Source organism: Peromyscus maniculatus, chromosome 23 (genome assembly GCF_049852395.1).
Source record: "Peromyscus maniculatus bairdii isolate BWxNUB_F1_BW_parent chromosome 23, HU_Pman_BW_mat_3.1, whole genome shotgun sequence".
NCBI lineage: Eukaryota > Metazoa > Chordata > Mammalia > Rodentia > Cricetidae > Peromyscus > Peromyscus maniculatus.
This window is the reverse complement of record NC_134874.1, coordinates 16,355,482-16,365,431: the sequence shown is the minus strand read 5'-3', so window position 1 is coordinate 16,365,431 and position 9,950 is coordinate 16,355,482. Positions and strand designations below refer to the sequence as shown.

At 52.4% G+C, this 9,950-nt stretch overlaps 1 protein-coding gene across 4 annotated transcripts in view; it reads right to left on the bottom strand.

Annotated features, from left to right (window-relative positions):
• Positions 1–9,950, bottom strand: part of Dnah10 (dynein axonemal heavy chain 10) — a 129,232-nt gene that overhangs the window by 92,646 nt on the left and 26,636 nt on the right. For 2 of the 4 annotated variants that reach the window (XR_013047554.1, XM_076560204.1), the window contains exons 15-21: positions 8,774–8,946; positions 7,079–7,230; positions 6,139–6,303; positions 4,164–4,371; positions 2,605–2,761; positions 1,592–2,068; positions 789–947 (exon numbers count right to left, since the gene is read on the bottom strand). Coding sequence is in view for 3 of the 4 variants with exons in the window: in XM_076560204.1 (XP_076416319.1) it covers positions 789–947; positions 1,592–2,068; positions 2,605–2,761; positions 4,164–4,371; positions 6,139–6,303; positions 7,079–7,230; positions 8,774–8,946 (1,491 nt within the window). In the remaining variant the exon portion in view is untranslated. The remainder of the gene's footprint in view (positions 1–788; positions 948–1,591; positions 2,069–2,604; positions 2,762–4,163; positions 4,372–6,138; positions 6,304–7,078; positions 7,231–8,773; positions 8,947–9,950) is intronic. The other 2 variants (XM_076560206.1, XM_076560205.1) reach the window with 2 other exon arrangements.

Below are 9,950 nucleotides of genomic sequence, written 5' to 3'. Positions count from 1 at the left end.
TTTGGCACCTGTCCTAGAACTCGCTCTATAGACCAGGCTGGCCTCGAACTCACAGAGATCTGCCTGGCTCTGCCTCCAGAGTGCTGGGATTAAAGGCGTGCGCCACCACTCCTGGCAACTCTTTATCCTCTTCCCCAAGAAAGGGAAAAAGAAGAAAGGAAGAGGGGCGAGATGAGACTGTGAGCTAATGTGGGTGCAAAACATCACGTGAGCCTTGTGAGACCAAGCCACGGTCTCCACATTCAAAGTTCATTAAAATGCCTGTGAGGTGACTTCCTACGGGCAACGACTGCTTTGTCGCTTGCTTGGGAACACCTGGCTGGGAGGGTGTCTGAGAGGCCCTGCTGGGGATGGTTTTGGTGGTTGAATAAGATTGTCCCCCCACAGGCTCACTGTGTGAACTCTTGGTCGGTCGTTGGCGCTGTTCAGGGAGGTGGGGGAACCTTTAAACGTAGGGCCTTTCTTGGGGGTGGGCTTCGAGGGACTGTAGCCTTGCTCACTTCCTGTCGCCTCTCTCTGCTTCATGTGTGTGGATGAAATATGGCTAACTAGCTTCCCACTCCGGCTGCCCTATTTTCCCTGACAATTTTACCATGCCTGCCCGGCCGTGCTGAATTCTATCCCTCGGGAACCATAAACCCAAACAAGCTCTTTCCTCCTGAAGTTGCGTTCACCGGGGGTGGGGGGGTGGGGGGTGGGGGTGGTGGTGGTGTTATGACAGGAACAGGAAAGCAATATAGAGTTGCAACCCAGCCAATGGGGGCGTCGGGACAGCAAAACTGACTCACAAAGATATTGTATATCGCCAAGGTGCGGTACCGCTCCTGGACGTCCGTGTACCTCAGCTCCATGACTAAAGATTTGGTCCTGATCTCGGCAATTGTTGCAAGGACGAACTTGAGATCCTCCAGGGTGTTGGGGCTCTTCTTAAGGTTTTTAGTCAGGTGCTATGAGAGAATTCGGTCGAGAGACAAAACAGGAACAGATGAAGCCTGCCTGCCTGCCTGCCTGCCTGCCTTCCTCAAGAACGGGGCTCCTCGTTCCAGCCTGGATGCCAGGGATGCGTGGCAGCTAGTTCTAATTGTCAACGTGATGCAACCTGGAGTATCTTCGTGAGGAATTGTCTAGATGAGGTTGGCCTGTGGGCATCTGAGTGTGGGGGTGGGTGGGTGGGTGTGTCTTAATTGTTATTTGATGTAGGAAGACCCAGCCCACTGTGGGCGGCACCATTCCCTGGGCAGAGAGTCCTGACCAGTATAAGAAGAGAAAGCTAACTCAGAGCGAGCGGCAAGGATGTACGTATTCTCTCTCTGCTCTTGACTGTGGACATGATTTGACTGTGGTCTGAGTTCCTGCCTCCACATCCCCTCGGAGATGGACTGTAAAGTGAAATTATGAGTGAAAAGAAATCCTTTCTCCCTCCAAGTCACTTTTTGTGGGGATAGCTGATCACCCCAATAGAAATGAGGTGAGGACAGGGCGGAACCCAGAAACTCTCTTTGCCTGCGCGAGGCCGGGTTCTACCATAGAGCTACACCGCCCCCCTCAGCCCTTGAAAAATCTGGTCTCGATCAAGGTGGCTTCAGGGTACCTCAATCTCATCCCGGATGCTGAACAGCTCCTCCCTGGCTGACTCGTTGAGGAGCTTCCCCAGGGAAATCACCCAGGACTTGGCATTTTCTTGCACGGTGTTGGCCAGGGGCCCAAGCTGCAGACGGATGCAGTGCTCATCCCTGGTCAGCAGGTGCGACATCACGTCGGAGGCGATCTTGGAGTAGAACTGCAGCTTCTCGTCGTAGGCCACACAGGATGGCTTCTTGGCGGCAAACTTCTCCATCACGATGGACTTGTCCAGCTTCCAGAGGGGCCGGTAGCGCTTCCACCGCTGCAGGTACTTCATGAGGCTCATCAGGAGCCGGTGGATGTTTTGGGGGATCATGACGGCTTGATCCATGATCTGGGGGTTCAAGGAGATGTCGTTGTAGAAGCTCATGATGATGATTTCTTCCTCCTCGCCCTTCTGAGGCGGGCATTCGATACAGCTGCCATTCATCCAGCGCACGAAGTACTGGCGGGAGAGTGGGTAAGGGGTGAGTGTTAAACACAGGGTACCTCCTGGGCATCTACCAGTTCCTGGCAACGAGTCCTGCTATGATGGACCATCTCACTATGTAAGCCTTCAAGGCTGCCCTCGAGATCATGATCCTCTTGCCTCAGCCCAAACGGTAGGATTACAGATGTGTGCCACCATGCCCTGCTCTGTCCCCTCCCTCCTCCCCTCCCTCCCTGCAATCCCAGCACTAGGGGTGGGGGGTGGGGAGACGTAGAAAGATCAGAAACTCAGGGTTCTCCTTGGTTACATAGGGAGTCTGAGGCTAGCCTTGGTTAATGACTGAAAAAAAAAAAAGGAAATTTTTATAAAGAGAAAAAAAGGGGGAGCAGAAATTGGGCTATGGGTCTGCTCCCACATTTGATGGCTTCACGGCAGCCAGGGGGAGTTGAACCAGTGTCCGCCGGCACCTCTCCGACTGTACCCACCAATGAGCTGGCAGCAAGGGGGGACAAGCAAAAAAGCTGCTGTTATCCTGGTGACCCCCACATTACCTTGGTAACCTCCACGCAGTTCCGGGTGCAGTGGACGCACATCTTATCGATCTCATTGGCGTTCGGGTGGAGGATGATTTCCGGAGCCGTCAAAATGGTTTCCGCTTGGAACAGAGGGACATTCCCAAGGATCAGAGAGTTGAAATTCTGTAAGTTCCTAAGTGGGGGGGGGGGTGCAAAGGACACAGGACTCAGGGTACGAAAGACACCGAGCACTGATGGAGAGAGTGTGGGATCAAGGGTGAAGGTCTGTTGCACCCCGCAGATATGTAAGGAAGGCACAGTGTGGGGGGGACTACTGACCCCTTTGCCTACATTTATTATGCACCTGGGTCGTTTCTGCCAGAGGAATCAAATGCCTACTGGTGGGAAATAATAACACAACAGTGACCACCCAAAAGTTAAGCCCAGCAGTGCTCTGTCTCCTGGGAATGCTTTCCGCTCTTCCATGCCAATCATTCAACAGGTGTCTATCCCCTTGCTTTGGCCTCTCAAGAGATCAGGGCCCTTGTCTGTGACCAGGCTCTAGTCCAGGCCCCAGCACATGGCTACTTCTGATAAAGCTTGGCTGGCTGGATGCACGGATACATGGGTGGGTAGATGAATGCACGGATAGATGGATGATAGCCGGATGGATGGATGGATGGATGGATGGATGGATGGATGGATGGGTGAACGGATGAACAGACGCATTGGTGGGTGGAACTGTGGGTGAAGGTATGGGTGGATATCAAAATGAATAGATGGATAGATGGTGATGGGGGTAGATAGATAATGGATGGTAGACAGATGGAATGGAGAAATGGACAGATGTGTACATGCATGGGCAGTGGGAAGATACAATGTATTTGGCAAACACTGTGGGAAGCAGTTCTGAAGAACCTAAGCTTGCTTCCCAGCATCTATCAATGCCAGGCGGCTCACAACTGTCCGTAATTCCAGCTGCAGGGAGAGCCAGTCATCTGGCCCCCACAGCACCTACATTCATGATCACATACATGGAATCTAAAATTAAACAAATATTTTAAGTATGCTTAAGTTTTTAAAAAGGACACTGGGATACAATGACGCCACTTTTACCAGCACAAGCACAACTCAGGGGTCATACAGATGCCGCTCATGGGCTGGCTTCTTAGAATGACCCGGGGCTCCAGTGCCTGTGTCTCCCAGCTCGTCCAGCTCTGCTGCTGCTGGGTCACAGGACCCACAGAGGACAGCGGCTTTGGTGCTGGACTGTCCTGAGCAATCAGAACTCAGTACACAGTGACCATTCCAGCAGGTGATTGACCGCAGCCCCGGGGAAGAGGGCTGGGTCATCTGTCCTCCAAATCCATCTCTCAACACAAACAAAAGCTCTTCTGGGGCCTTCTCTGCCAGACAAACACAGTTACTGTGTCGTCTAGAAGCAGAGAGGCCCACAGCAGCCTTGGTGTGCTAGAAGGGACTCACAGGAGCAGGGGCCCACGCAGAGGATGCTCCTCCTGATCAGCCTCCCCAACCAGCTGCCCATCACAGCCCGTAACTCATGACCAACCCATGCACAACCCAGGTGGGCTGACCTCAGGATGAGTTTCCCCAGGACGTCATAGATTCTGCCTTCCCAGTACTCATAGTAGGAGGCCAGTTTGGGGGCCCTGCCCGTGTTGGTGTGCACGACTAGGCCTTCCACTTTGGTCAGAAGCGGCCCAATCGCCAGGTACCACCGGACCATGTGGTCCACATCCTTGGCCCTTTCTCGTTCAATGTGCTCGAAGAATTCTTTTACACCTGTAGAGAAGGGCACGGAGTTATACGCAGCAGCCCACAGCATGAAAGTTCTCCAGGGGCCAGTGTGAGCGTAGATAGAGGAGCTTGACGCCAAGCCTGACGGCGCAGGTTCAATCCTCAGGACCCACACGGTGGAAGGAGAGAACCAACTTCTGCAAGCTGTCCTCTGACCTACACACACACACACACACACACACATGCACGCACGCACGCACGCACGCACACACGCACGCACGCACACACACACACGCACGCACACGCACGCACATGCATGAGCACGTGTGTGCTCACATAAGAAAGCTAAAAATAAAAGAATTAAAAAGTTGCTTGGGGCTGGAGAGATGGTTCAGCAGTTAAGAGTGCTTGCTGCTTTCAGAGGCCCTGGGTTAGTGCCCAGCACCCACATGGCAACTCACAACTAGATGTAGCCCTGCCTCCAGGGACTCGGATGCCACCTTCTGCCCCACCCCGACAGGCACCGCATGCGTGTTCGACACAAACATGCAGACAAAACACCCATGTGCACAAAATAAAAATAGATAAAATGATGAAAAGGAAGCACCTTATGCCTGCAGAGGGAGGAGACATGCGTTACACTCAGCAGCTGTGACTTAGAAGGACTTCAGAGCAGAGCCTGTCCACACGTCAGCCACCGGTCAGGGTCCATCCACACACCAGCCACAAGTCAGAGGCCGTCCATACACCAGCCACAAGTCAAGGCCCGACCACACATCAGCCATGGATCAGGGCCCGACCCATCAGCCACACGGGTCATGAGCTGTATGTACTCATGGAAATGGAGTTAATGGCAGAAGTTAAGACTCACCTCAAGAAAAAAGCAAGTGACACCAGACAGGGTCATGATGGATGCTGGTGCCCCACACATAGCCAGGAGCTATGATGTTTTTCTTAAATTCTTTGGTGACTAGTTTTGAATTCCTTATTGACTAGTTTAGGACAATTTAAAATACCTCTAGTGCAGGGAAAAGTAAAGATGAGTCCATAAAATATAATTTATCTGACTATCAACAAAGTTACACAGCCGGATGTGATGGTGTGTGCATCTGCAGTCCCAGCACTGGGAAGTCTGAGGCAGGAGGATGGCAAGTTCAAGGCCAGCTTGGGCAACATAGGAGAACCCATCTCAAGAAAAAAAATAGGTCAGCTGGGCGTGGTGGTGTACACCTTTAATCCCAGCACTCGGGAGGCAGAGCCAGGTGGATCTCTGTGAGTTCGAGGCCAGCCTAGTCTACAGAGCGAGATCCAGGACAGGCTCCAAAGCTACACAGAGAAACCCTGTCTCGAAAAAAGCCAAGAAGAAGAAGAAGGCGGAGGAGGAGGAATCACTGACAGAAGCATTTCAAAGTTACTATGGAAAGTGACTTTTCAAGTCAGGTATGGTGACGCACGCCTTTAATCCCAGCCATCAGGAGGCAGAGGGTAGGTGAATGGATCTCTGTGAGTTCGAGGCCAATCTGGTCTAGAGTGAGACCTTGTCTTTGTCAAAGTCCAGAGTCTGGCGGGCTGGGGCTGGCTCGGTGGTGGGGCACTTAGCTGAGCACACGAGAGGACTGGAACTAGCCATGGTCACAAGCTGCGACACTACTAAGTACCACAGAACACGGCAGAGGTGACTTGGGACACGGCCATAACACTTCAAGTAAAGGGCTGGGGTGGTTAGACCGGTTTATTCCAGCTGCTGAATGTCTGGAGCATAGAGATGGTGAACGTGGGGCCTCTCTTTCATTCCACGACAGACGAGCCTACCTGGGAGCGTACCCTCGGTTTTGGAGACGGGGTACCGAAAGAGGTTGACGGACTCGATCAGTGTCAGCCTGGAGACGATGTCCTCCGCGTTCTTGTGAATCTGGTGGACGAGAGACTCGAACTTGCCGATGGCCTGCTTGCAGCGATTGATGTAGTCAGCGATGCCTTGGGGGAAGAGAAAGCACCATGGTTCCGTCTGCCATCCTTGGCCCTCCCACCAACATCTGTGACACCCATGGGGACGCCACTGAGCTCACAGACCCCGTGTCTGCAGCTGTGTTGACTGAGCAGTGGCTAAGAGCTGCTCATCCCCTGAAGGCCTGGGACGGAGATGTCTGGGCAGGAGGAATCTACCAGGCTTAACAATAGGGTTTCATTGCATCCACAGATACATTTGCGTTCATTATTTGTGTGTGTGTGTGTGTGTGTGTGTGTGTGTGTGTGTATACATAAGTGGGTATGACTGTTGTGCATATATGCATGTGTATGTACGTGTGTGCATGTGTAAATGTATATATATGTGCATAAGTGTGTGCCTATGTATCTGTATGCACGTGTGCATGTGTGTATGTATGTGTTTATTTGTGCATGAAACTTATGTACATTTGTGTAGTTTATATTCACATACTGTGATACTTTGGTTTTCACGAAAAAGACTGGGCAGGTGGCCCAGTGGGCAGGAGCGTTTGTTCCATAAACATGGGGACATGAGTTTAAATCCCTGGTACCCGTGTACAAACGTGGGCAAGGCTGTGCATTGTGGACAGAGGCGGGCAGAGCCTGAGCTCACTGGGTAGCCAGCCTTGAGAGCAGAGATTGTCTCCAAGCAACAACACAGAAAGATAGAGGAGTGACACCTTCCTCTGCACGCACACACCCCACCCCACCCAAGACACACACGTAAAACGCACTGGAAGGGGACCGGGAGCTGTGCTCTTACCTAGTGAGTTCCAGTTCAGCCTCTTGTACCCGGAGCGGAACACCCTGAGCAGCTCCTGGGAATGGTCGTCCAGGAGTGCCGTCTCTGCGTCGTTGAGCGTGTTGATGAGCATGTGGTAGTGGTCCAGCATGCGCTGAATGCCCTCCGTGTACCTGAGTGCCCAGCGCAGGGAACGGTGAGAGACGCAGAGCTGAGGAACTACAGCAGCAGGTACCCCAGGGGCCTGACTCACCCACAATCCCGCCAGGACATTTGCAGAGGGCTGGGATGAGGCTCAGGGCCAGAGTGTGTACAAGCGCCGGGCCCTGTCCATCCCCAGAACCCCAGGGAGGGGCCTGCTACTGTTCTGTGTCCACGGGAGCAACTCCACGTGTGAACCACGGCGTCACGTCAATTCCTGCCCTGGTCAGTATTGCTAGTCATTCACCTTCCGGTGCTAAAGCTTCACATGGATGGACTGGGGGGAGGGGCAACCACCATCTTGTCACGTGACCTTCTGCTGAGCCCACCAGGCTCTGACCAGTGACAGCCACACAGACCTGGTTAATCTCAGGTCACAAAACAGTTCAGAGATGGCCGGGCGGTGGTGGCGCACGCCTTTAATCCCAGCACTCGGGAGGCAGAGCCAGGCGGATCTCTGTGAGTTCGAGGCCAGCCTGGGCTACCAAGTGAGCTCCAGGAAAGGCACAAAGCTACACAGAGAAACCCTGTCTCGAAAAACCAAAAAAAAAAAAAAAAAACAGTACAGAGAGATGTGAACGTGCAAGAGAGATCTGTGAGGAGGGGGGGAGGGTGGACAGGGTGGGAGGGAGTGGGGGAGCGACCAGTATGCAAAGCGTACATAAATGAAACTGTAAATATAATGAAAAATTTTTTAAGGAAATGAGTTAAACACAGTGGCGCACGCCTTTAATCACAGCACATGGGAGGCAGAGGCAGGCGGATCTCTGTGAATTTTGAGCCCAGCCTGGTCTACAGAATGAGTTCCAGGTCAGCCTTCAACTCTACAAAGTGAAGATGTTGTCTCCAAAAAAAATTAAAATTAATTTTTAAATAATAAAATTAAACTAAACATTAAATTAAAATGAATAAAAGGAACAAAAGCTTTGAGGGAGGGTTCCACCATCACCGTCAGGAGTGTCGGGTGGTAGTGTTGAAGGGACAAATCAGTTGATGAAGCATTTGCCTTGCAAATACAAGGACCTGAGTTCGATCCCCCAGCGCCCATGTATCAAGCTGCATGGTGGCATGCTCCTGTAATCCCAGCACCGGGGAGGCAGAAACAGGCAAATCCCTGCGGCTCACCGGCAGCCATCATAGCCAGACCAGTGAGCCGCAGACCAGGCAGAGAGTCTGCCTCAGAAACAAGACGAACAGTGTCTAAGGACAACACTCAGCATTGACCTCCTGGCTATACGTGCTCATGCACCTGAAACACACATGTGCACGCGTGTGTGTGCACATGCACATACATATACACACAGAGACACAGACAGGTGGGCAGGCACACACATGCAGGCACACACATGCAGGCACACACATGCAGGCACACACATGCAGGCACACACATGCAGGCACACACATGCAGGCACACACACACACATGCACACATTTTAAAAAAACAACAACAACAAAAGAGTATCAAGAGGCCCTGTGACCAAAGTGTCCCCTCCGATTGAAGAAGGGTCTTCTCACCTGAGGAATTTGTCTTCCTGGAGGGCCACGTTCCTCGCCAGCTCAGGGACAGTGAAGCCCAGCTGCTCTAAGTACTTGGTTTCGTTAATGATCTCTCTGAGAATAGGGGAGAAGTTGATGACAAACACGGCCCCCTTTTCCGTCGGGGCCGCATCCTCCGTCGTGGCCGCATTCTGTGGAAGAGATGATACACGGCCTGGAAATGAGTGTCTGCCGGTGCTCGTGAAGCTCACTGGACGTGGGCGTGACAGAGACCAGTGCGGTCCCTTCCCCCAGCAGACAGACGCGGACTGGAGCCAGCGGGTTACACACGCTGTTTTTCAGGGTCACTCAATAATCCAGTCTTGGGCTGGTGGCTCAGGATGCAAGCAGGGAAGGCCTGAGTTTGGATTCTCAACACTGTGAAATGTCAGGCCTATGTGCACATGTGCGTACCACAAATAATATCAGAGAGACGGGGGGGGGGGGGGGGGGGGGGGGGGACTAGAGAGAAGGCTAGACAGAAGGATTCTTGGGGTTGCATGGCCAGCCTGGTTAGCAAAATCCATGAGTTCTTGGTTAAGTGAGAGACCCTGTCTCAAAAAATATTGTTGGGAGTGATTGAGGAAGACACTTGATGTCAAGCTCTGGCCTCTGCGTATGTGAACATACATGCTAACACCACACACACACACACACACACACACACTTCAGTTTAGCAGCCCCAGGTCCAACTGGACTACAGAGCGAGCTCAAGACCAGCCTAGGCAACTGAGTGAGACCCTGCTCCAAAATAAAAAGGAAGGCAGTCAGCCGGGCAGTGGTGGCGCACGCCATTAATCCCAGCACTCGGGAGGCAGAGGCAGGCGGATCTCTGTGAGTTCGAGGCCAGCCTGCCTGGTCTACAGAGCGAGATCCAGGAAAGGCACCAAAACTACACGGAGAAACCCTGTCTCGAAAAAAAACCAAAAAAGAAAAAAAGTCAGAGATATGTCTCAGTGGTATTCAGTGGTAGACAGCCTGCCTAGAATCCCCCAGGGAGGGGCTGGGGGTGCGGCCAAGGGGTAGTGTGCTTGTCTAGGATGTACAAGGCTCGGAGTTCAATCCCCAGAATTCTATTTAGTTGCCAATATTAGAATATTAGGTGAAGTCCTATAAAAATGGAGATTTCTGGGAAATCAAGTCATGGTGTCAGACA